The 26,278-nt window shown below is 40.3% G+C and overlaps 1 protein-coding gene across 6 annotated transcripts in view; it reads right to left on the reverse strand.

The window, feature by feature from the left end:
• RUNX1 (RUNX family transcription factor 1) overlaps positions 1 to 26,278 on the reverse strand; it is a 241,364-nt gene that overhangs the window by 52,569 nt on the left and 162,517 nt on the right. For all 6 annotated transcript variants that reach the window (XM_075911479.2, XM_075911467.2, XM_006126006.5 and 3 more), the window contains one exon: positions 10,524 to 10,628. In XM_075911479.2, coding sequence (XP_075767594.2) covers positions 10,524 to 10,628 — 105 coding nt within the window. The remainder of the gene's footprint in view (positions 1 to 10,523; positions 10,629 to 26,278) is intronic.

The following is a 26,278-nucleotide window of genomic DNA, read 5'->3' on the forward strand; positions in this document are numbered from 1 at the left end:
TGACCATCCCAGAATACAAATACAAATACACATAAGCACTTAAAAACATTTACCAAAGAGAACAACAGTTGTAAAAGGAAATACACTCTACAGAAGTAACGTCAACAAGAATGAAAATATTTAAGATAAATTGAATGACTTGCTTGTTTTAGATTTAAAATGGAACTGTTTGAAGAAAGATGGATCAAGCTGGAGTAACAGATGGTTACAAAAATAACTGAAATAACTGTTATAACAAAGTGTATTCTTACTGCAATTCATTTCCAACTTTGCCTCAACTCTGCTGCTATATATTTGACATTCTCTCAGGGTATGTCTACACTACAGCGCTAATTCGAACTAACTTAGTTCGAATTAGTTCATTCGAACTAAGCTAATTCGAACTAACGCATCTAGAACTAAAAACTAGTTTGAATTAGCGTTTTGCTAATTCGAACTAGCGCATCCACATTAAGTGGACCCTGAAGCGGGGTTAAGGATAGCCAGAAGCAGTGCCGGCAGGGCATCAGAGGAGGACTTAGAGCGTGGAGATGCTGTCTCAGGCTAGCCGAGGGCTGTGCTTAAAGGGTCCCGACCCCCACCCCAGACAGACAGTTCTCAGGGGTGCCCCGCTTGCAAAGCAGTCCTAGCTTGGAGTGCCCGGACTACCCACACTGGGCACATCACAGCACTCGGCCATCAGCCCGGCTGCACTTGCCGCAGGCTGCCATCTGGGGAGAGGGAGCAATTGGGGGGCTGCAGGAGAGCTTCCACCCCCAGAAGCCCGCAGAGCCAGCCCAGTCCTCCCCATCGGGGGCTCATGCCCCATTCCTCCCTCACCTCCTTCCACTTACCCTTCCCTAGCCCCTCTTCTTGATGTACAAAATAAAGATAACGTGTCTTCCAAAGTGGAATCTGTCTTTATTGAACAAAACTGGGGGAGACTGGGAAAAGGAAGTGGGAGAGGGGAAGAGAGAGGGTGGGAGAGGGAAGGGCAACTACAATGATCAGGGGTTGGGAACAGGTCCCATATGAAGAGAGGCTAAAGAGACGGGGACTTTTCAGCTTAGAAAAGAGGAGACGGAGGGGGGACAGGATAGAGGTCTCTAAAAGCAGGAGTTGGGTGGAGACGGTGCATACAGAAAAGTTTTTCATTAGTTCCCATAAAGAAGGACTAGAGGACACCAAAGGAAAGGAATGGGTAGCAGGCTTCAGACTAGTAACAGAAAGTTCTTCTTCACAAAGCAAAGAGTCAACCTGTGGAACTCCTTGCTGAAGGAGGTTGTGAAGGCTAGAACTGGAACAGAGTTTAAAGGGAAGTGAGATCAAGTCATGGAGGTTGGGTCCATGGAGTGGTATTAGCCAGGGGGTAGGATTGGTGTCCCTGCCCAAGGTTTGTGGAAGGCTGGAGAGGGATGGCATGAGACAAATGGCTTGGTCACTGTCTTCGGTCCATCCCCTCCAGGGTCCCTCGGGTTGGCCGCTGTCGGCAGACAGGCTACTGGGCTAGATGGACCTTTGGTCTGACCCAGGACGGCCATTGTAAGCTCAGGGCTCAGGGTCGGGGGTCTCAGTGGACCCCCTTGATTCTCTTGCACACCTGCTCCTGGGTGGCCAGGCTGACAGCTATCCTGCCCAAGCCGGCCACTTTCCTGTGCCTAGTGCGGAGATCGTGGACGAGGTCCACGATGTCCGCACTAGCCCAGGCGGGTGCCCGCCTCTTGCGGTCACAGGCAAGCTCCCGGGAGCCACCAGCCTGGTCCCGGGAAGAGGGGGAGGGCTGGCGGGCATCGGGTGGGTGGCTCGATCCGTGCCAGGTGCAGGGTCTGCTGGCTGGGTGCTGGCAGGCTTGCACCTGGCACGGGCACCGTAGCCATCCCGTGCCCCTTTAAGGGGTCCGGGGCCGGGAGGGGGGCAGACGAGTTTCCCTGGTGTTGGCCAGAGTGGCCACCAGGGAAACCTGGGGAGGGCTAGCCTCCCACTAGTTCGAATCAAGGGTCTACACACCCCTTAATTCGAACTAGCTAGTTCGAACTAGGCTTAATCCATGTGGAATGAGGATTACCTAGTTCGAACTAAGCGCTCCGTTAGTTCGAATTAAATTCGAACTAACGGAGCACTAGTGTAGCGCCTATGAAAGTTAGTTCGAACTAACATCTGTTAGTTCGAACTAACTTTGTAGTGTAGACATACCCTCAGTTCATGTAAGAAACCAGTATTGTCAACAAAACTGAAAACAAGGCGGGTGAGCTAATATCTTCTATTAGGCCAACTTCTGCTGGTGACAGAGACAAGTTTTTAGCTTACACAGAGCTCCTGTTTAGGTTCTAACACACCTCAATTGTTGCAGTATCACATAAGGAGAGGAGAGGAGAGATCTCTTCAGGTAGCCAGGATCCAAATTGTAGTGGTCTTTCTAGATCAGTTTCAACCCCTGAAATTGCACCTTCAATAAGAAGCCAGTTCAGACTTTGAAAAACTGATTTCATATAACTTCTGAAGTGGCCACTGCTAAGCAGTGCTTTACAGATTAGAAGGTGGAATGGCAACATACAAACTTGGGAGGCATGCCTGCTATTTGCATAATATTTTTATCTTTTATTCCACGGTTTCCTTGCTGCTCTGGGAGAATGCAAAGCAATCTTGGCTACGAATACATTGTTGGGAATGCCCTGCACATTCCATCTGTTAAGATGTATTTTCTTCGGCATGCCATGCTTAAAGTTTAAAAAGTCTTTGTTGTATACTCATTTACAACTCTTACTCCACACTAAGTATTACCAATATAAAATAAATCAATACAGAATATGCATTGTGCTCAATCATGTGTGTTCATTGCAGCCCATCCCATTCTTTCTCTATGCATGATCTATTTATACCAGAAGTTCTTAGGAGAAGTACCGTGGCTAAGATTTTGTAAATTGACTACCAATTTTGGATGCTAATCCTTAAAGGACAAATGATCTGTGAAGTGCCTAGTACACAACGGGTTGCACAGAAATAAGATTCTGACTCGCTTGTTCATGTCATTATCAGCAAGCCAAATATATCACCTCATTTTATGTGAATTTTCTGCCAAAGAATTTCTGAGTTATTGTAAATCCACAGGTGAATGAAAGGGTTGGATAAATAACCAGTGAAACCCTGAAGCTGCCAGAATTTTATGACCATGACACAGCCACTTAATTCATAAGAGATTTCAAAATAATTCTTTAATAGTCCTTGTAGCCCCGGGAACAGGGAGGATGGTATCCCCACATGCTGCCCCCAACGTAAGCTCTGACACTGCAGCTCCTATTGGCCAGGAGCTGGTCCCCTCTGCCTAAGAGCGGCTTCCAGAGGGGTGTGCCAGTTATTTTTGGGAACTGCCTGAGGTAAGTGCCACCACTGCCACACCCCAGCCCCTGGCTCCAGCCCAGGTCCTGCACCCCACACCCAAACTCCGTCCAAGAGCCTGCTCTGCACATCTACTCCCTCCCAGAGCTTGCACCCTGCACTCCAACCCTCAGCCCCAGCTTGGTGAAAGTGAATGAAGAGGGGGAGACCGAGTGACAGAGGGAGGGAGGAATGGAGCGAGTGCCTCATAAAAGGGGCAGGATAGGGGTATGGCCTCAGGGAAGGGGTGGGAGAAGGATTTTAGGTTTGTGCCATTACACCGTTGGCAAAGATACTGGGTGGGCATGTGGAAGCCCTCACCATCCTGGAAGAGTGTGGCCAGCAGTGCAGCAGGCAGCTTGCTGGGTACTAGCAATGCAGGTGCAGAACCACCCTAATGTCTGGCGGCTGCCAGAGGGCTGTGCAGGTGTGGTTTGTGCATGCATGGGAGCACACTAACTATTCTGCCCTAGTGGGTGGGTAGGTGGGTGGGAAAAAAGAAAGAAAGAACCTGAAGACACTTAACATTATTTTAATTCATTGAGAGGCTACATCTAGACTTCGAGCTTTTCCAGAGGAGATCTTCCAGAAAAACGTATTTAGAAAGAGAGTGTCCACATTGATTGGACACTATCTCGCATTTAAGTTGTGATCACTATGGATAGAGTGGCCACCAGGGCACATGTGTTTTTTTTTCCTGGAGGCCTCTTCTGTCAAAAAAAAAACAAACAAAAAAAACCCCTCTTCCCTGTCCACACATGCCTTTTTCCAAAAGAGCTCTTTCGAAAGTGTAGTTTTTCTGGAAAAATGGCGATTTTTCCAGGAAAACTCTGTAGTATAGACATACCCTGAGACAAAAAATATGAAATATGTTTTGGCATTCATTCTAAGTTGTATTTAATAGAAACTGAGTACAGATATGGAAGTCCCAAGTTAATGTACTGCCATTAAGTTACTTTATAGGGGTCCAGGGCATTAGCAGATTAATGCTATATAATTAATAAAATAAGCTTTCATTTTCTGGACCTAAAGCTTTTGCCTAACGTTCACTTGAGAAAATGCAACATACGCTGTAAAGTCAGGTTATACAATACATTAGATCCCAAAGCAATGGACTACCTTTTCCTCCTATACAAGATATAAAGCAAAGTTTAAAAGTCCTAGTTTATAAAAAAAAAAACCAAATGATAAGATCATCTCTTCCAGATGTGAATGTATGCATTGATCTCCCAGCTCTCTTTCAAAAGAGAGGGATCATCCACTTGCATGGCAACACACACCCTTATCCAAACCCTGGGGAAAGTGCTTTGTGGATCCAGGCTCTCTGTAGCCTTCCTCCCTACCACACCAACATTGTAACTGCACCTTCCTGAGAAGCATGTCCATGTAGTTCAGGTGATACAGTGTTGATGTAGATAAAAGTGTTACTTCCACCAGCTGTAATTCCTGCCGCTTTCATAGTTCTATGAAATGGACAACGAAATCCTCCCCAGCTGCACAGAGGATCCTAGCGCCTTGCTGGGAGCCCTGGTGAAGAGTGGAGAGGCCAGGGCCCAGACAGCTGTCCTGCTGAGGGTAGGGAGTCGAGAGCGGGTGCACTGGTCTCTCAGCAGAGGGCAGGGAATGGAGAATGGGTGAGGGGCAGCTGACAGGGAACCAAGAGCGTACTGGCTAGCCAGCCTCCCGGTAGGGAGCAGCAAGAAGACCTGAGAACCCAGGCTTTCACCCCTCCACACTACGCCTTTTAGGTTGCTGGAAGCACTCCTGATGAGGATGCATATCACCAAAGAAGGGTAGCGTGGACATGTATCACCACTGCTGTCTCTGTTATTGTCAAGCTACACTAGATTAACTTAAGTTTTTAGTGTAGACATGCCCTTGGTGGCATTCTTTCTCAAGCTCTGCTCGGCAACCTATGCCCCCATTCTGCTCTTTAAGAGGAGTTCATAGTTTTAAATTATGTATGGTCAAAGATTAACTGGGACAAGCATATATGCACGTAGGACAAACATCTTTGGCATCCAACTTCTGCCTGGATAACTCATCTTAAAAAAAAAAAAAAGTCTGGTGTAAATCCACAAATCCTTTGGATTTACACAGTGGCTTCAGCACACAGCAATGCAGGTTGGACCTCCCAAAACTGGGACTCTCTCATCTGGCAACATCCGTGGTCCGGCAGGACCCCGGGTGCTCCTGGACCGGAGAGTCCTGGCTGGGAGCCCTAGTGGCAACAGGGCTGGCGGCTTGGAGCCCGGTGGGGCCGGGGCCAGAACCAACCCTGGTAAAACAGCAGGGGGCACAGCATTCCCAGTAGTAGGGCTGGGGACCTGACAATTGTGGTACTGGGGCCAGGACTGGAGGTGCGACAGCCTCAATAGTGGGACTGGGGCTGGCATAGTCCGGGCTGCTGGGGCCACAGCAGCTTGGCAGAGGGATCTGCTGGGGCCTGCAGTGAGGAGGGAAGGTGATCTGGGGAGCTGGTAGCAGGAGACCTCCTCTGGTCCAGCAAATTCCCTCGTTCAGGATTGATTAGGTCCCGAGGATGCCGGACCAGAGAGGTCCAACCTGTACTGGAGAACTGCCTCTGAGAGCCTTATAGTTAAAACAATCCAAAACAAAGAACTCAAAGAAATCAAAAAAGAAAAATAATTTTTAAGAACAGACATATGTCAGACAGCTGTACAGACAAATTTAGGAGTCATCATCATATTTCTACCAAGTTTTCCAACCAAAAGTATTTTCATCAGGACCTATATTCTTGATCTGGATACTGCAAATGAATTTCCCCATGGAGTTAGTTCATGGAAACACAACTTGCTTTATGCGGGTACGTCTACGCTGCAAAGTTTCTTTAGGAATAAGCTTTTCCGGAAGATATCTTCCCAAAAACTTATTTCAAAATAGAGCATCCACACTACAGGGAAGCCTCAAAATTAGTCTGAGGCAGGCTCCATTAATGTGGACACGCTATCTTGATTTAGAGCCCCAGAGGCACCTGGGAGGAATAACTCTGGAATGGCCCTAGTGAGGAGCTATTTTGACACAGCAGCAGTGGAGCATCTACACTTGCCCTCTTCCAAAAAAGCTTTTTCGGAAAAGGGCTTATTACTCGTAGAATCAGGTTTACGGATGTCAGAAAAAAAGTCCGTTATTTAAACAGAAAGTTGAAATAACGCAATTGTGGTGGGGACACTAGTATTGTTTTTCCGGAATAACAGCCATTATTCCAGAAAAACAGTGCAGCGTAGAATCAGAGTTATAGAATCAGAGAAGATAGAGTTGAAAAAATGAGCTCTTAGGTCATGCTGTCTATCTCCTTGCCAGTGCAGGATGTTTCATTGTTATACAGAAGCAAAAAATAAGCATTATTTAAAACTGGATTTTAAAAAAAATAATGAAAGTAGCAAAGGAAGATCCATGTCCTTTTGTGCTTTGGCTCTATGCACTAAGAGAATTTTATAAGAAAAACTGCAAATTGCATATGTTATAGAGATCTAATTTCGAAATAGCTTATTTTGAAATTTGGCACCGCCTACACAGATCACATTTCAAAATAAACTGCTATTCCAAAATGTCCCTTAACCCTCGTGGAACGAGGGTTACAGGGACGCCGGAATAGCAATCCTGTTATTTCAAAATCTATTTCGAAATAACAGGCTTGTTCAAAAGACACAGAATAGCTATTTCGGGATACCTCTGATATCCCAAAATAGTGCCACTGTCTAGACATATCCGTAGAGGCTTGTGGTTTTAGTCTCGAAGTATCTGGGCACATGGGGGAGCTGTGTGTTCTGAAAAGGGGATAACTGTTCCTAAAATTCACGTTGCAATCACAGTCCCATTGTAAGGGCTGATTTTGCTCTCTTGAGATTCTAAAGGAAGGGGAAGAGTGGAAAAGTAAAGACCACAGCAAGTTATTTCTGTTTTCAAAGGCTGAGGGTTAATTCTCCTTGGTAACTAGAACACAAGACATTTTTATTAGGCTTTCAGCCTTAACTCTGCCCCATCAGGCCTGTTGGCACACTACCGGGAAAAGGAAAACATGAGAGTTAACATTTTTCTGTCTGATCTTTGGGTATAAGCCCAATTCTTCCAAGAGATTGTTGGTCCTGAAAGCATTCTTAGTAGTGTGCTTGCCCAACTGTTTCTAGTCCTGGCAGGTTGAGAGATACTGGACCTTAAAATCATATTATTTTGATTACTCTCTTCAATTTCAACACGTTGTTTGATGCCAATATACTACAAGCCATGGCAGTTAGAGATGAGAGACACTGTGAAATTTGACCCTCAAATTAAATCTCATAACAATAAGCTCGCCCCCCCCCCCCCCCGCCCAAAAGAAAAAGAAAGAAAAAGAAAAAGAAAGAAACAAACCAAAAAGGCCATCCTTGTGAGGAACAGAAACATTACCATGACTTTTTAATGATTCCCTGTAAAACCATAAACCCTTCCCCTAAACACCCCGGTTTAGTCCTTGATTCAGTAATATGTACAGCACAATGGGCAAGGCTATTTGTGCTTCCATGCAAATGCAACCATAGACTACCTATGAGCATATGTAAGGCTATGCGCCAGGGACAGTCCTCCAGAATGGGCACTGATATACCTCTCATGTTACTTTCAAGTGTAGAGAGTTTAAAATAAACAAGCGTATAAAGGAAAGTGAGACTATCTGAGGTTTGGAAGCTGGAGGAAACACATGTTCCATCATGAGGCAGTTCATTATGTCCTGATCCCTCAGACACTTATGCATTTGCCTAACTTTACCCATGTAAATAAAGTTTTAAACTAATGTTTCCCTTTTAATTTGCAGACTGATTAAGAAATATTTATTTCTAAGCACAGCAGGCCTCAAGATACTGGCTCTTACATCTTTCAAGGTCCCTCTGTCCAACAGTGCTTATTTTGATACTGGTCCAGGTCTGAACATAGCAAGAGTCTGACCATGAAACAGTGTAATTTTCAATTCCTGCAACACAGTGCATGCACAACAAGAAACCCCCTTCACATATGTTGATTCAGATAGCAATAATGCAAACTACTTTTGTACAGAGGACTTTATCCAAACTGATCTAATTGATTCAACAAACCCAAAATGCCATAACCACAAAGAATGAGATGGTATTTAAAAATAAGTTATGGTTCAGTGCCACCTCAATTGCCTGAAGGTTATGAGAGATACCAAATACAATGAGACAATGGAGTTTTCAATCTAATTAAAAAAAATCAAGTGACCAGAGATGGTTTAGGAAAACTGAGGTTTACACATAAACCTGTTATAAAGCATGCTCTGGACAGCAGCTTTTCTCTTCACTGCATTGAGTAAGTCTGGATTAGGCCCTTCAATAGATAGAGTTCACTGCATTTTATCCAACTAAAGAGTATTGCAGATATCAAACATATGCGACAGTTATTGCAGGTCAGAAACCCTTGATTAGATATCAAACTACAGTATTTTATAGCAAATAAAATTAGAAAATTCTATTCTTTTATACACAATAGATTACCTAGCAATAATGGGAGTTTGTGTCTCTATTGAAAGAAAATTTGACCTCTTTGGCTCCTTACTACTATGTGAATAAAACTTCCTTGTGTATACTACTCAACTTATACGTTTGATTTCTCTATGACAAATTGAAATTGCATACAAGGCTTTTACATGTATTTGAATTGTGAAGATACATATGTAGCTTCAGTATGGATGATTTCTTCACTTCCTCTCTTAAATGTAAAACCTTATTAAATATTAACTATTATACCAACTGAGAAATTGATCTAAATCAGCAGGTAGATCAGCAAAATAGTATTGTTTCTTAGAACCCTATCAAACACATATTCAAAAAGCCTATGGCCAAGTTCATATCTGTAAAATCTGAACACAGCCAGGTAATTGTGCTCGCAGATCTGGTATTTGCATATACAAATACCCGTTTTGCATGCACAGTTGCTTGTTTTCTAGAGATATTTCTCAGGAACAATGTGGGCAAGCATTTAAAAAAAATACGAAAAAGAAAGAAAAGAAAAAGAAAAGGTTCTCTGTGTTCCAAAGGCTACCCTCGAATCCTAAAAACCACTAAGTCTGATCTTCAATATGGCATACAGTAATATAGCTTGTTCCTGCAGATAATCTGGTCTATAATTTCAGGCAACTATTAAGAATAAAAGGCAAATTAAAGCCTACTAACTTATTATGTTTAGCCATTTAAATCTCATTGGTCTTCCAACGCTCAATAAATAACCCTAGCTTGCAAGGATCACCCTTAAATGAGTGTTCACATTTTTTTCTGTTCTCCTCTCCTGGGATGACTTCTCTTAAGCAACAGTTAGAACCTATGCCAAATGTGCAGAGGGAATAAAAACGGAAACCACAAACCTCAACTTACATCAGGGCATTTTGATAAAAAATAGAAAAATTCTACTCTAAGGTTAGTGACTGAGGTTAATTATTGCCCGTGGTAATAAGCAGAGCATGTATTGCACAAGCATCTGATGACTGTACATCTGTTTTTTTTAAAACTGTACTTGTGTGAAATTTGTGGATTTGTCCCTACAGATATCAAATCATTCATCTTCTATTCATACTTAATGTTTTAAAAAAATTGGCAAGAACAACTGTCTGTGAAAATGTGTGCCCCAGTGGAATAAATTCCATCTGTCTTTTTGAAGGGCTGTTTTTAACAATTACAGTTTTCCTAAGTTATAAACCAGCATGAGGCAAAATAAACTATATACAAGAACAGCCAGTTGTCATCTTTCTGAAAAAAATGGTTTTTTTGCTTTTGTCCCCTAGATCAGTGGCATCTCGGTTTCTAATGTAAAAAATTCTATGGTTTTCTGAAAGTCAAAGTGTCCAGGAAATGCTGCATAAAATACTCCCTTTCTTCTCTTTAACCAATATCCCTTTGGTCTTGTGTACTATACAAATCATACCCAAGTTTGTTGCCTTCAATTTCAGAGCACTTAATTATCTTTCTGAAAAACACAATACATGTATGCAAAACAAAGCTTTAGGGAAACATCTAAAATTATTAATGATATAGCCTTAGTGCAAAGTATATTCTTTGCTCCCAATGAATCTTAGTTTTTGCTGCATTTAATTTGACAGATAATGAACCCCTGTTCTAATATGGGATCTGAAACCTGCATTAACTTGTTACTAGATCACTTACTTCTGGGTTCTCGAGGTCCATCCACCGTTATCTTGATGGCTCTGTGATACGTGGCTACTTGTGGAGGATTGGTAAAGACTGTGATGGTTAAGGTGAAGCTCTTCCCTGCAACAGGAAAGCACATTGCTCATTTACTGATAATTACAATACACCATGCATCGACAGAATTTGTATCTGCAATTTTCAGCAGTTCAGAAACATCATATTTTAGTCCCTCTCATTATATATTTGCCCATACAGTGCAGCTATTCACCTCCATTTCAGGGAAATCCAAGACTGTGCATTCCCATACATGGCTACCAATATCCCCTCCAATTTTTTTCAATACATGTGTAGAATAAATTTTGATATGTGTACCGAGGCATGTGCAGATAGGCACCACTAATAGAAACAATGCAGCCAGCTGTGGATGCTCTGCTAATAAGTAGGGTGGCATTTGAATTTCTCCTAGGTGGCTGCCCAAGCATACAGCTTACAGGAACACTGATGGCTACTGCTCTAAGCATGTATAATGAACTGATTTACATGTAATGATATGTATACTTTGTAAAATACTCAGTTTACAGATGGACAGTTATATTTTAAATTAGCGCACTACCCCTTACAAATTATCTATACTTGTTGTAGTCTTAGCTCAAAGAGCCCTATAAATTATGACTGAGTTCCAAAGCTGCCTAAGGAATCAGAATACTCTGTTCCCATTAAAATAAATGGGAACTGGGTGTTCAAGTCCCCTAGGGCACATCTACACAGCAAGGCTAAAGATGAATTAAGCTACGCAACTTTGGCTACATCAGTTGCGTAGCTTAAGTCGAAATAGCTTATTTTGGTTTTTGGTGCTGTCTTACATAGCAGGAAGTTGATGGAAGAACATTCTTCCTTCAACTTCCCTTACGCATCATAAAATAAGGGTTAACATGAATCGGATTAAGAAGTTCTCCAGTTCGACATTATTTCAAAATAAAGGCTTATAACACACTATGTTATATTGGAATAACATCAGTTATTCTGAAATAACGTTGCTGTGTAGATGTACACCTAGGAAGCTTTGAAAATCCCATTGTTGATGGTTCATGCTAGTGTTAGATCAATTCTACAGAATAAACAGGAATCCTTTAAAATGAAGAAAAGTCTACAACCATAGCTCCAAGAAATTATACAGAACAGATACAAAAAATCTCTATAGTGTGTCTAAAGGGAATTAAAGTTTCCATGAAGACATAAAGATTTGACTGTTCTGGATTTCCTCCACTTCCTCCCCCCGTTTTAACCCTGCCCAAGACTATTTTATACAAACTCAGGTGTTTTCATTCATTCCCTTCGTGGGAAAAGCTGGATTTTTGGCTTCCTAGATTTCTATGGAAAGTTTTGCTAGGCTATTATGGTGGATTTCAGTATAAGTTGTAGGGAAGACTTTTCAGATATAATATGTGCATACCACAGTTCTGAATTTTGAAAACTAGTCATTTTGCTGGTTCAAATGGAGATAAGAAATTATGACTTATGCCCTTGTGAGTATAATGCATTTAAATATATCTGCTTCTGTTTTGGTTTTAACTCCTTTTACCTTCATTTGTACAAATGAAATAACACTTCTACTATCCTAATATACTTCAGATTATTAAGTTAGTGGCATGTTGACTGTATAAGTATTAACTGTTACTTTGGCATTTATAGAAAGAAAAGGCTGACAGTACGGCTGTAGCCAGCTCAAGTATAGTTAGCTGAATGTCTATGGGGAACATAGATAATCATGGAATTTTCAGGAAACACGACTATGATTTGGACAGTAGGAATTTTAGATAATTGAGGTTATACTTGCATAGGCATATGCAGTACATTTTTCCCCCCACCTCTAAAGAAATCCACTTCATTGCTGATCTCCAAAATTCCCCTGGTATCCAAGTCTCGGGCTTCTTTGATGAATGCTTCCAATTGTTATACTTGGCTTTGTTTATCTAGATGTGAGTATACATCCACTTGTGTTGAGAATACGAGAGTTACATTTACAATATAAACAGTATCTGAATGCAGTTCTTATCTAGGGACCAATAATAGCTCTCAGTACTAATATCTGAGCACTTCATAATCACTAATGGTGTCTGTCCTCACAATGTCCCTGTGAATTAGGATGGAGCAGTAAAGCACAGGTTAAATAAGAGCTTGTTTAAAAAGTGCAGCGACATGCTCTACAGGAGTGTGAATTGTAGAGCATACCAATGTGTTATGCACTACCTGGCCCATATACATCTTGCTGAAGTGCACTAAAATTTCCCTAGTACATGCTAGTTCAGACCCTTCCCAAACAGTAGTATATTACTGTGCTCACAGGAAATGTTAGTGCATACCAGCAGGGTCTACATGGGCCAGTTAGTTCACAGTATGCTAATATGCTTTAAAATTCACACCCCTCTAGCAAACAAGCCTGATGTGTCTCCGCCAATGTCACACAAGAAGTCTGTAGCTGAGCCAGGAATTAAAACTCAAAAGTCACTGGCATGCCAGTCCAGTGCCTTCCAAATACCTGTTCAACTTCTGCTGAAAAGTAACTCCAGGTGTTGGGAGGAGCTGTAAAGGTGGCATGAAAGCCAGCTTTAAGCCATGTCTTACAACTTCTGACTTTTGGCTTGGGTCTATTTAGCCAGGCTCAAGGCCATTGTGTTTTTGATGTATTTCTAAATACCAAATGGTATGAAAGAACACAACAATTGTGTTTGTCTTCTTGCCAATACTCAGCCTTCTTTTTAGGGGTCAAAATAACTATTAAAAACTCCCCAAGGAAATGATCACCAAAAACATAAGATTAACTAATGTTAATTAATATTAACTAATATTAAAGGGACATCATCAAACCAAAGAACATATCCTGATTCTTTAAGATAATATTTTCCTACTATTATTAGAAGTAACACGTAAAATGAGAATAACGGAAAGAGATTAGAGAAAAATAATACTTTTCTATTTATTAATCTATTTCCATTGAGCTATAATGTTTCCAGTGTCTTGACTGGGGCATTTGACAGCACTTAATGGGGCATTTTCACTGTTTCCCTAGCATACCTAATAAGTCCCCCTATTTTTTTTCCTGTAGGTTTTTCACATAGCACAAGAAGTGAGAAAAATATTTTAGTAGTGAAATGTAATATTAACATAACAAGTACCATGCAGAATTAGGGCCAGGAGAAATACTTGAAACTGCTTTACTATATTCTTTAAAATTTACTAGATTTCAGAATAATGGTAGTTGTTGTGACATAATTTGGCAAAAGGAGGAAGACACTCCAGTTACCTTTTATTGTTTACTGAAGTCTACTCATTAACCACATGCTGGTTAACCACAAAACTACATAACTCTATGCCTATGTGTCACTGTTACTCTCTGATAATTCCTCTGGCCATTTTGTTTAGTTTGCATTTAGTTTCTCATTAATACGTATATTGTTAAAAAGTAACTAAATGTTTGGTTGATTCAGATAAAATTAGCTAGAAATGTATCCAAATTAATTTTACCTGAACCAACCAGACATATAGTTAACACGTGCATAAAAATGATAGGTAGAGCCCTGCAAATCCACAGATATCTGCTTTATACCCGTGGGTACCCACATCCGCAGATGTGGATATCTGTGGCTCATTTTTGCAGATATGGATGTAGATAGGGATACATTTTTTGTATCTAGAACCATGCAAATTTGTGGATATCCACTGTATATATGCAGCTCATTTTTGCAGATACAGATGCGGATGCAAATTTTGTATCCATGCAGGACTCTAATCATAGGATGTATGCACATCCAAAACATTCTCCTTCTGTTTATGCATTAGCATGCAGCCTAAATATGTGATCTCATTTTATCCTAGATACACATGAGCATATTACAAATGGAAATGTATGCAGACACACAAAATCTGTCAAAACAGATTATTAAATTTTGGTTTAAAAGTAATATCAGATTAGTTTCTTGACAGATTTCCCCAGTATCAAGCCCTTTGTTTAGCTAATGGGAAGAGGTGAGACCCCTTTTTTAAACAATCCACAAACCATGAATGGAAAGATCATGAACAAAAGAACTAGGGATCATGCGCACACAATATATAGTAATTAGCATTGAAATTGTTGTGCATATGTGGATGTATTGAGTGAGAATAGTGAAATGAACTCATATGAGGTCCTTATCTTTAACACTGTTAGTGAGCAAAGTTTTAACTAGAGACTGCCCTTCTCTCTCTAATTATCCAGGGCAGATCCTAACATCAAGGATGCTGCAACTCTTGGTATCAAGGATAAAACTTTTAAGAGCCTGGGGCTTTTTCAGCAGAGGGCCCTTGGCATTGGAATATACTCCCTGCAACAACAATATAAGCCCCAATTTTACATCTTTAAAGGTACAGTATAAGGTTTACTGTTTCAGTCAATCAGATTTTCCCCAGTATTAGGGTAGCAAGATCCCCGCCATGATACATATGAACAAAAACCACAATTTAACATGGGGAAGGGAACTAACTGTATTTCTGAACAGGCAGAATGTAACACTTTGTTTTGTATATGGTACCCACATATTATGTTGATGGGTGCATTAGAAACTACCCAGAAATGCTCTCTAGAGCCATCAGTGATCAAAACATCAAAGTTAAAGATAGATTTTTAATTTTTGTAAAGGCTCAGACCTGGAGGGCAATGAGATTCCTGAAGTGCTCTCCCTGTGCATTTTTGGGATGAGGTTTGATCTAGTGCCCAAAGGGTCTTCAGGGACTTGCATTCCAGCCTGTTCAGCTGGAGAGAGGGCTTGCAGCTTTGGAAAGGGCAGGAAAATAGCAAACCCCACACAACAACCTAGTCACATGCAAAAAGGTGCTGTTTATTGCATTAGTCATTCCTGTGAGATGTAATTCCAAGAACAAGATGGCTTGGCAGATAGGAGGCATTTTTTATCATGTGTGTGGATGCAAAGCAGCATATCCAGGCAAAATACAGAGAATGGCAAACAGTACACCAAAGACAGGCGGCCAGCAGGGCTCACCAGATGTTTTTAAAGGACAGTTTTCTTTCTTCTGGTATGTATGCACTGTGGTTATGGAAGAGAAGTCAATGGGGTAAATTAGAGAAGAGCTTTAGAGATTGCAGGCCATATCATTAAAAACAATGAGTGGTCTTATGGCACCTTAGAAACTAATTAAAATATATAGAATCATACGCTTTTGTGGGCAAAACCCACTTCATCAGATTACATTTCCATTCCAATTCATCTTTTGCCCATGAAAGCTCAGGATCCTATAAATTTTGGTTATTCTCTTAAGGGTATGGCTAGACCGTCGGGGGGGGAGGGGAGGGAAGAAGAAGGGCCTGGGATACCAAAGGTATCCCGAAAAAACTCCGCCGTATCCAGGGAATGTGTTTGCTCTTCCACTTTTTTCTGGAAGAGCAAACACGCTCTTTCGGAAGCCCCTATATTCCTCGTTCTACAAGGAAGAAGGGGGCTTCCGAAAGGGGTTTTTCCCAACATTTGGCCCAGTCTACACAGGCCAAATGTCGGAAAGAGCGCATTTTGTGTACCTTTTTCCGACAAAAACTTAGCTGGACCCTAAGATGCCACAGGACCACTCGTTTTTAAAGTTACAGACTGACACAGATACCCCTCTGAGATTTTTCAGGCTATATCACGTGTGCCTCTCTCATCCCATTTTTATTCAGGCTTTTCTTAGGAAAAACTCTCAGCTTAATTGAGGAGGTATGTCTGAATGAGGACTGAACAAAAAATATAGTAAAAGCTTCAGGTTTGGGCCAGTAATGTTGGCAAGGAGGAAAAAAGAAAGAGAAGCTGATGATATAATTACTATAGCTATATGCTGCCTTACAATTTCTTTTGTCATAGAATATTATTGGTTTTCTTAAGTAATCACCATGCATTATTTTAACAAGCTAAAACAAAAATAAAAAAGGGAAAGGAGCCAAGAATGTTTGCTCCGGAAAGGCCAAGGAATATGGAATAAATATGAAATGTAATACAAAAAACACATAATACTATACACAAATGATATTATCACTAATTCCATGAGGTCTGAGAGCAATTTCCATGTTGTACTAAGAAATTATGATACAATATTTTCTGTTACTACTTTTTCATACTTATGTGTTCAGCTAATTTTATTAAACCATGCTAAAGTATTATTATATATCTTTCCAGACTTCTCATGACACTTCTCTGGGTATCTGCCAAAATGCCAAAGTAAAGATGTCTACTTTTTTGTAAAATATGTGGATGTATGTATGTGCAATATATACACACATACAAACATGCAAACCCACACAATGAATAACCATACATTAGGGAAACATTTTGTCATTATTACTACTCATGTTGAGTGATAGCTTACTACCCATTGATGTCAATGGGATTATCTAAGAGTAGTAGAATCTGACCTTTAATTAGCTGTTGATTAGTGCATGTTTCTTTTTAAATGCACCACCTAATTGTGTGACAGTCTAGGAAAAACTAACTAAGGTAAAATTCTGTCCTCAGATGCCCATCTTTTTCCTGTTATTTTTAGTGGCAGTTTGATACAACTAAGGATGCAACCAATCATGTTTCATTCAGTGGACATCTTATCAGAGAACAATTGCAGTTAAAGGTAGAAGATATTAAAGGGTTAACTTGTGTTAACCGTTATTACTTATATATCACACACAGCTATTATTTGAAGTGTAAGAGATAGTACAGTTATGTCATGCACAACTGGTAACTGTTGTCAAATTACATAATTTGTAATGGTGGTCACTACACTATAGGTCACATTTGACAATGAGAACACAAGGGGTACACCTGAAAAACTGTGTACAAATGCTTGTGTGCCTAGAACCTGAGTAACTGTGTGCATAAACAGGTAGTTGCACTTGCAACAGATCAAGGCTTTTTTTCCACATGAAAATAGTGTGTGTGTGAAATGTGGGATTTTGGAGCCCTTGCTGTTGTACCTTCCAGCTAAGTAATCCCATCAGTTTAACTTTATGACTATATTCTGCAACATTTCTACTGGATAATTCCAAGTGTCTCACTACATAAAGTTCTTACTTCTACATTTACCTGTATAGGATGAAATTATATCCCTAATTAAATTAATAGGTATTTTGTTATTGATTTCAGTAGGGCCAGGATTTCACCCATATGGCCAAAGTCCGCCTTTCCTCCTCTGCTCCAGATAAGAACCCCAGAATTTAATCCACTGTGTGATAAGATTCTGAATCACCTGATACTAATGGCTCAGCAACACAGATCACTAGTAATTTGGTGCAACTCAGCTTTTGGCTTCCACTCTTTGCTTTTATTTCTGTTCCTGAAGCAGTACATAAGATACGTTACCCTGAAGCACGGAGGCATATAGTTTACAGAGTCAGACCCATGCTAGCTCTGATCAATTTAGGGTGCTAAAAATATAGTGCTGAACAAGTTGCGACAGGGACTAGCTACTCTGCGTATGCACTTAGGGTCTCACATGTGATCGTGCATCGGGGGAGGCTAGCTCAATGCAAAGCTAGTGTAGCTTCATCTCCTCAGTCTGGCTTATATACCTTCCAGCTTCTGTGTAAACATACCCATACTGATCAACAACAGATGCAAGCTGTACTCTCACATTTCCCTACCCAAACACCCATCTTTGCTACAGTGACCAAATCAAATGCTTTCAGGATTTATAATTAATTGTCCTGCATGTTGAATTAGATGGAGTTTCTCTGTTTTTTCAGAATATTTGTGTGTGTGTGTGTGTGTGTGTGTGTGCGCGCGCATGTCTGTATTTGGCTTGAAACAGTTTTCACTTTATTATTTTGAGAAGCATAAATAGGTGTCAAGTATCAGAGGGGTAGCCGTGCTAGTCTGAATCTGCAAGAACAGCGAGAAGTCCTGGGGCACCTTATAGACTAACAGATTTATTGGAGCATAAGCTTTCGTGGGCAAAGACCTACTTCGTCAGATGCATGTAGTGATCACTGCACTACATGCATCTGATGAAGTGGGTCTTTGCCCACGAAAGCTTATGCTCCAATAAATCTTTTAGTCTATAAAGTGCCACAGGACTTCTTGCTATAAATAGGTGTGTTTATCTCACTCTATTAGAAGCACAGTGTGCATATTAAGTAACTGAATTCCAAATGTAACAGAGAGGTAACCATGTTAGTCTGATCTTGGTAAAACAAAAAAAGCAGTAAGAAATGGGTCTGCCCCACGAAAGCTCATCACCTAATAAACTATCTTGTTAGTCTTTAAAGTGTTACATGACTGCTTTTTTTGAATTCCAGAAATGAAGATAAGAGATATTAAAAGGGACCACCATAACCCTCTCTGAGTCCTAGAATCCAATCTACCTTAAAAATATTACACATATAGGGAAGATTTTCATTAATGTAATGTTGTAAGAAAGCCATTCCACTACACAGATTTTTTTTAAAATGCACAATTTTGACCTTTAAACTAATAGATCTTGATCTTAGGTACAGTCATGGGCTGGGTCAGCCCTCTAGACAACTTAGAACAGATACAAGAGACTAAAAGGGTGCGTCTGCACTGCACCCTTAGCTCGAAATGAGATATGCAATTTGAGCTACGCAAGCTGTGTAGCTTATTAGGAGTTAATTTTGAAATAGCTTATTTTGTAATTTCAAAATAAACCACTATTCCAAAACATCCCTTAATCCTCATGGGATGAGGTTTACAGGGATGTTGGAATAGCGAGCCTCTTATATTTCAAAACAACGGGGTTGTTTCAAAGATGCGGAATATCTATTTCAGGATACTGGATATATCCCAAAATAGAGTCGCAGTGTAGATGTACCCAAACTGTGCCTGGCTATTCAGACCCCATAGGGCAATTCTGGCAGACAGGTAGTGTTGGCATACAACAATACTTTGGTCACAGACCTTTGTACTAACCATGTCCCCTGTGCTACCATAGTAGTATGCTACCTAAAAAATCCTCTTGCTCTTGTAAATCCCCAGGTAGCAAGGTAAAAAGGATTTTTCCCCCCTTTGCCCTGCAGTAGCAGAGTGGATAATCTGTTTTAGTGTGTGAATGCCTCCTCTTTTCTTCAGAAAGAAGCAGACTGGAATCCCAGTGCAGAGCACTAACAACTAGCATAACTGGGGATGCTAAGACACAGGCCATAAATGGGACATGGTCAACTCAAATACCATATTTCTGCCTAAACACTTTTTTATATGTTCCTGTAACAACTAATATTTTAGGGGTTTATACTGCAATTCTTGGAAGAGCAATCCTTGCTTACATGAATAAGGATTGCTTATGTGAGTAAGAGCTGAATTGGTGGGCCCTCTGAGTATGAATAGTAGCAGATTTTCTCTCTATTTTTCAGTTGTTTACTTTTCTATTTGACAGTGTTTTCAGTAGAGACAGTTTCATTTCTGCATTCACCAGTTTCACTTCCCAGTCTCATGCACTGGCATTACATCACCTTCCTCCTTCACTGCTCGGGGACTTCCTACGTTTTCTCTGTCACTCTGAGAATGTGTGTCATGGTGCAAATGGTGCTGCTGTGCCATTGTTTGTCTGGGAGGGACTGGATCACCTTTTTCCATTTAAGAACTGAGATTATTCATTTATCAGTTTTAAAATAGTCATGCTTTAAATACATGTGAATGCCATAGATCTTAATTGTATTCTATTTTTTTAAAATAATATAAACCTTGCTTGCATTTTATGAATTTTAGAATGGGACAAAGAATTGATTAGATTGGAGATGTGGCCAGTGCATGATTTCTGCATCCATCTAGTGGCTGTTAGTGGAGCCATCCAGGGTCTATCATCCCCATGTTCTTAGGAACTTACCTCCTGCCACTCTGGTTCCAGACCTATAAATCTCAAGAATCATCTCCCTTTTGCTCAGTTACTTCCTGATAACCTCTTGATTAATCTGCATACTAGCATTCTCAGTTATGTTAGCTGGATAAAGTCCACAGCCACTTATCGTGCAGGAAGCAGTAGAAGGAAAGACATGTAACAGGAAGTCACTGAGCAAAATGGAAGAGATTATGCAGGAGATGTACAGGTCCGGGACCTAGGTGACAGTAAGGAGGTCTCCATGAACATGGTGAGAGTAGAATAATGATCTTATATTACCCACATGGTATTACAACATCAATAGTACTGTCCCCCAGTGTTCCCTGTAAGCTGGGTGCTTGAACGGCTGCTCAGGAGAGACCCCAATGCTCTCCAGCTGATTAGCAGGGCACCTACAGCTAGGTTTTGTGTTTCTACTGGTGGTGCCCATTCACATATGCCTCAGTGCATATAAAAATATATTGTGTACACAAATGTAAAAAATCTGCACATGGATGGAAAAGGTTAGAGGGAACATTGCTGTTTAGTCGGGGGACAGCAATCTATCTGGAGATGACATCATGCCATTGGTCAAGTTCATAGGCCAACTTTTGTTTTGCAGTAACTGCAGAAATTTGGTCAGCTGCGTATATTTGTACATTGACATCTTTAATTTTATGTGTGTTTCAACTTTTAAGCATTGCAGAAGCTTGGTTCAGTGTAGAGTGTGTTGGAAATGAGAATGATGTTGGAAACTTAAAAAAAAAAAAAAAAATTCACCCTGCCCTAAAGAAACAACAGGTCCACTTTATGGGAATGCTTTGTTAGGCTGATGGCCTGCAGATCAAGTTTTCAGAGTGAATTAAAGCATTTAATTGAAAGACTGAAAAAAAAAAAAAGCTCTCAATGGTGAAGCCAAGCAGCCTTGAACTGTAAATGGAGCTGCAGCAGCGCCACTATAAAATTCTTATGAAAGTGGGTGGAGACAATAATTACAGTACTAGAAGAATGAGAAGCTGTTGGGTGCCCAACCTGTGCGGCACAATGGCAGCGCAAAGGGATTAAACGGCTTTATTACTAAAACATAATGTTTATTGTGAAAATATTGTGGAGTACTGAAAGGTATATGTGAACTTCATAAATATTTGTATTTTGCATGTTACTAATGTTTGTAAAATGGGTTGGGAGGATTGAATTATGGAAGAATGATTTTTTCCCCATCATCCTTACATATAGAACTTCATTTCTGCTATTTGTCAGCTAATTTTCTGCTCAAAATACTGGCTCCTGCTTTTTGAGTCATAGCCACCCATGTATGCAGGAAAGCTGCTTTTTTAGACTCACTTATATTAGTTTACATTTACGCATAACCTTCCCCTGAAAAACATCTCCCAGTACTTTATAAACCAACATCTTGAAATCACTTAGTCCACCAATGAAATGCAGGCAACTCTCAGGTGGAATAGAGCAACTGTTTAGTAGAGTGCAGTGATGCTACACAACAGTTTTGGGGTAGAGGGAACACAGTAAAAATGAAATGGAGCAGAGAACTCAGGCAGAATAAAATCACTTAAAATATAATGTGGCCTTATCCTTGCAAAAAGTACCTTGGGCTTGTTAATTCTAATAATAGTATTTAAACCTTCTGTAACATTTCATAATTTCAAAATGGTAATGTTATATCACAACACCTCTTGAGGTAGAAATTATTGCTCCCATTTTATAAGTGATCTCTCTCTCTCTCTCTCTCTCTCACACACACACACACACACACACACACACACACACACACACACACACACACACACACACACACACACACACACAAAGTTAAGTGATTTTCCCAAGGTCACAGAAGAAGTCAGTAGCATTGGTGAAATTAGGACTCAAATTCCTGGCTCCAAGCCTTGTACATGCTAAAATTTTGCTGGTCTTGCTGGAACCATTAATTACTGGTCTTTCTGGAAACATTAGTTTTTATTTTTAAATGCCAATAGATCAATTTAATTGTACACTTGCAAACAGACAAAAAAATCCATCTATAATAATCAAAATATTCAGGTAGACAATGTACAAAAATGGTGCAAGAGATCTTAGATTTTTGAATTAGGCTGGTTAAAAACAGACTAGCAAATGAACAGAAAAATTAGTAACTACTTGTTGATTTAGGATATTGACTTTATATATTTTGATCCGTGATACTGACAATTTGTGTTAATTTATAAAGCTTTAACTTTTTTAAATATCAATGTCTATTGCCATTAAATAGTTGCCTGACCCTCTCACCCTCAAATTCTCATTACTGTGAAAATTTAAATGTATATGGATCTTAAAAAGTGGTTAAAATAAACATATTGTCCATTAAAATTGTATAAAAATTAAATTCTGCCCAGCCTAAATATTGCCTCTCTTTCAGAATCATGTTTGGAAAAGCCTCAATTTTCCAGGTAAAAGATGACACTTTCCAAATTTCAGCACATCCTGTCACCAGCCTAGGGCTCATAGGCTATGTCTACACTGAACATTTATTTCAAAATAAGAGTGCGCGTCTACACAGTAAGCCCATTATTTTGAAATAATTTCAAAATAACAGGGTTCTTGCTTCGACTTCTGTAACCCTCATTTAACGAGGAGTAAAGAAGGTTGAAGGAAGAGTGTTCTTCCTTCAGCTTCCTGCTGTGTAGACAGCTCCACAAGCTGAGTTACGGGACTTTGACTTCAGCTACACAATTAACGTAGCCTTATGTACCCTTATTGTGTAACAGCTTAAAAAGTACCAGATATTAATTCACCGTATGTAATCCTTACTGATTGTGTCTTGGCTCCTTGCCCTGTTGTCTGCATTGATTTTCACTTGGGACAAAGCCCAGTTTAGCCACCTGTTCAGAGACACACTGGAAGACCTTACCATTTTGGCAGACAGTTATTGCCAATTGGGACAGGGCGCATTCCTCACCCTGCAGAACAATGAAACACATGAGCACCACATGGCTCTAGGCAGATGAACTAAGATGATGTCAGTACCTACACCTCAAAAGAGTGGTGTGTGCTCTCTTTGAACATGGCTGGCAAAGGGCACCTGTGTGCTTGTCAGCACTCACTGAACAAGTGAGTGACCTCTAGTCCAGATGATCCCAGAGCAGGGGAGAAAGAGTGGAAAGATGATCAGAAAGGTCAGTTCTGCAAGGACTGGTGCAAACGTGGAACGGCAACAGGAGGACTTTTTGAAATGATTCAGCTGTTCCCTCCCTCTGGGGCATCTGGCATTGGCCACTGTCAGCAGACAGGATACTGGGCTAGATGGACCTTTGGTCTGACCCAGTCTGGCCGTTCTTATGTTCTTATGAAGTAGGATGCATCTGCGCTGGCATTGCACTCATATAACACCCATAAATACATACTCAGCATATCTTGTATTAATAGATGTCTAAGAATCGCAGATAGGGATAGATTTATGTAGGAACACCTGGCACCTCCCACTACTGGGAAGTTTCCTCAGAGAAACTTTCTAATGTAGCCTAGCCTTCAGTAAGACTTCAAAACATAGGCATTACTATGTTAGCTTTTAGTGTTGTGGGATGTAATCTTCAGCCTGTAAATTACATAAGGCCTACCACTGTGTTTTCCACAGCTTCTCACTAAACTTCAGGAAACTGGGCAGCAAAATCATTGCATGCACTTCTCTGAAGAGAAGTAGTAGCTTCATTCCTTCCTTGCAGGAGCTGCCACTCCCTACTTCCCAGTCATGAGCCTCCAGGACCATCTCCTACACTGGCTCCTGCCTTTCTCCCTTCCTGAATGGTATTAGAAACAACCCCTTGCCCACAAGGAGGAAGCAGAAGTACTACTGCTAGTTAACCAGGTGAAGCTAAAAACTGGAGGGCCATATTTTCATTGATACAAAAACCATTTTGCTACTCTGCCAAGCACAATGGGGCTCAACTTGCTTGTAGCCACAAAATAAACATTTAATAACAATTTAGAGTATCTTAGCAGGGTAAAGCAGCTGTAGCGTACAGGAGAATCAGACACCAAGTGCCTGAAGCTGGCAGTGTAAAAAAACAGAGCAGAGCTTCAGGGTGCAATTGGCCTGGGAAGAAGCACCCTGAAGGCAATGGGTAAAACCCAGGCCCCACAGAAATCCCACTGACTACAATGGGGGGTCAGAATTTCACTCAATGGTTCTAGAAAGAGAAATGGAGGATAAGCAGGAATAAGTGGGAAAGCATGATGGAGAACACAGAAAAAAAAGAGACTTTTGTTAAAGAAACAGATCAGAAAAGATAATGGTCTGATAAGGAAAGTCATAGACAAAAGGAGAGAAGAAGGATTAAAATGCGAGGGGAAAAAAGAATTAGGAAAAGAAAGAAGTTAAATCAAAATGGGTTTCCCCCCCATTTACTCTAAATGCTATTTGAGGGGGCAATATAAACTGGCCCCAAACTGCTGAAAGTTTACGTAAGTTTATATGCACTTTAGATTCTGATCATGGCAGTTGTGTACCACTGATTTAGAACATCCTCAGTTCTTTTGCTACGTATATGAGAGCTGATGAGAACTGCACACTTTAGAGTAGTCATTTGAAATTCGTTAAACTTCCCTGAAGCCTGAGCACTAATTAATTTCTCTGAATGATTTTATTTTGGCTACAAATCAGCAGCTGTTCTTGCTGTGACATTTTTTCCAGACAGTTTTGCTTAAGAAGATGTCTAAAAAAAAGCGGGAGGAAGGGGGCACACCAGAAAGAAACACAAAACGAAACAAAGCACATTGAAAGGCAAACAGATTTCTTGAAACAATGTAACCTCTTCTTTCAGTGAGAAAGAAGTTTTTATGGGAAACAAAGTATCTCCTAAGATGAACTTACAATCACACAAAGTTAAAAAATTTTTTTTTGAGAACTCTCTCTCTCTCTCTCTGTCCCATTATCCCAACTTAAAAAAAAAATGTTCAAGAACAGCTCTGTGCCATCAAAAAGTAGTTCTATTGTTACTGGAACCAGGCCAATGGTTCAGCACTTGACAAGATCACTGTTTACAACCATAATGCTCCCAGAGACAGGAAACTCTAAAAATCACTCTACCACTATTTTTCTCCTATTGATGCTTTCTGATTGAAACTTCTTCTGCCCAGACCACATGTATGCAACTCAACAGAATGTCTGTGAGCAGGCAGAGATAGCAGGAGTCTTGCTCAACCCTCCAAACCACATGATGTTTTCAATTCAAATATCCTCACTGAACTGTATCATATACATCCTTACACAAACATCAATGTCTTCACTGAATATGTAACGGTGCACACAAATCAGTTTGGGTGGTACAGTTTTATAATGAACTCTTCTGACCTCTCCCCACAACTAAGTTTCTAATGAAAGCTTACACCTATAAAGTGACTTTTTTCTAAAGGACTGTGTTATTAATTAATGTAATATGCATATCTTTTTTCCACACTAATGGAGCACCACAATCTGATTTACAAGAGAGATGATATATTACATAGATTCAGAGTTTTCATGTCTGATTTTGCCATAACACTTAATTTTACAGAAAAATTTAAAAGAATACTTCCAGTCCTACCTGAAATGATGAGCTGGAATTTGCTTATATTGTATTTCATCCCTCTGCTTACATATCCTACTCACATGACATAGTGTCATGCAGAATATTTATTTGTAAAGCACTAAGAACATGCTAGATGCTGCATAAAGCTAAAGACAATCCCTCTCCTGCAGAGTTCTGCTTTCTAATAATTTCTTTATTAACATCTTTTACTTTCCTGGTCATAAAATGCCAGTAACTTTTGAGTAGCTCTCTATAAATTAACAAACAGCAAAACAAAACCAGAAAAAATAATTTTAGCCAATTGAAAGACAAACATTTTATAACAATATTAAACAGCTGCCCAAACCCCTGTGAAAAAACATC

This window comes from Pelodiscus sinensis, chromosome 1 (assembly GCF_052426305.1).
Source record: "Pelodiscus sinensis isolate ZL-2025 chromosome 1, ASM5242630v1, whole genome shotgun sequence".
Taxonomy (NCBI): domain Eukaryota; kingdom Metazoa; phylum Chordata; order Testudines; family Trionychidae; genus Pelodiscus; species Pelodiscus sinensis.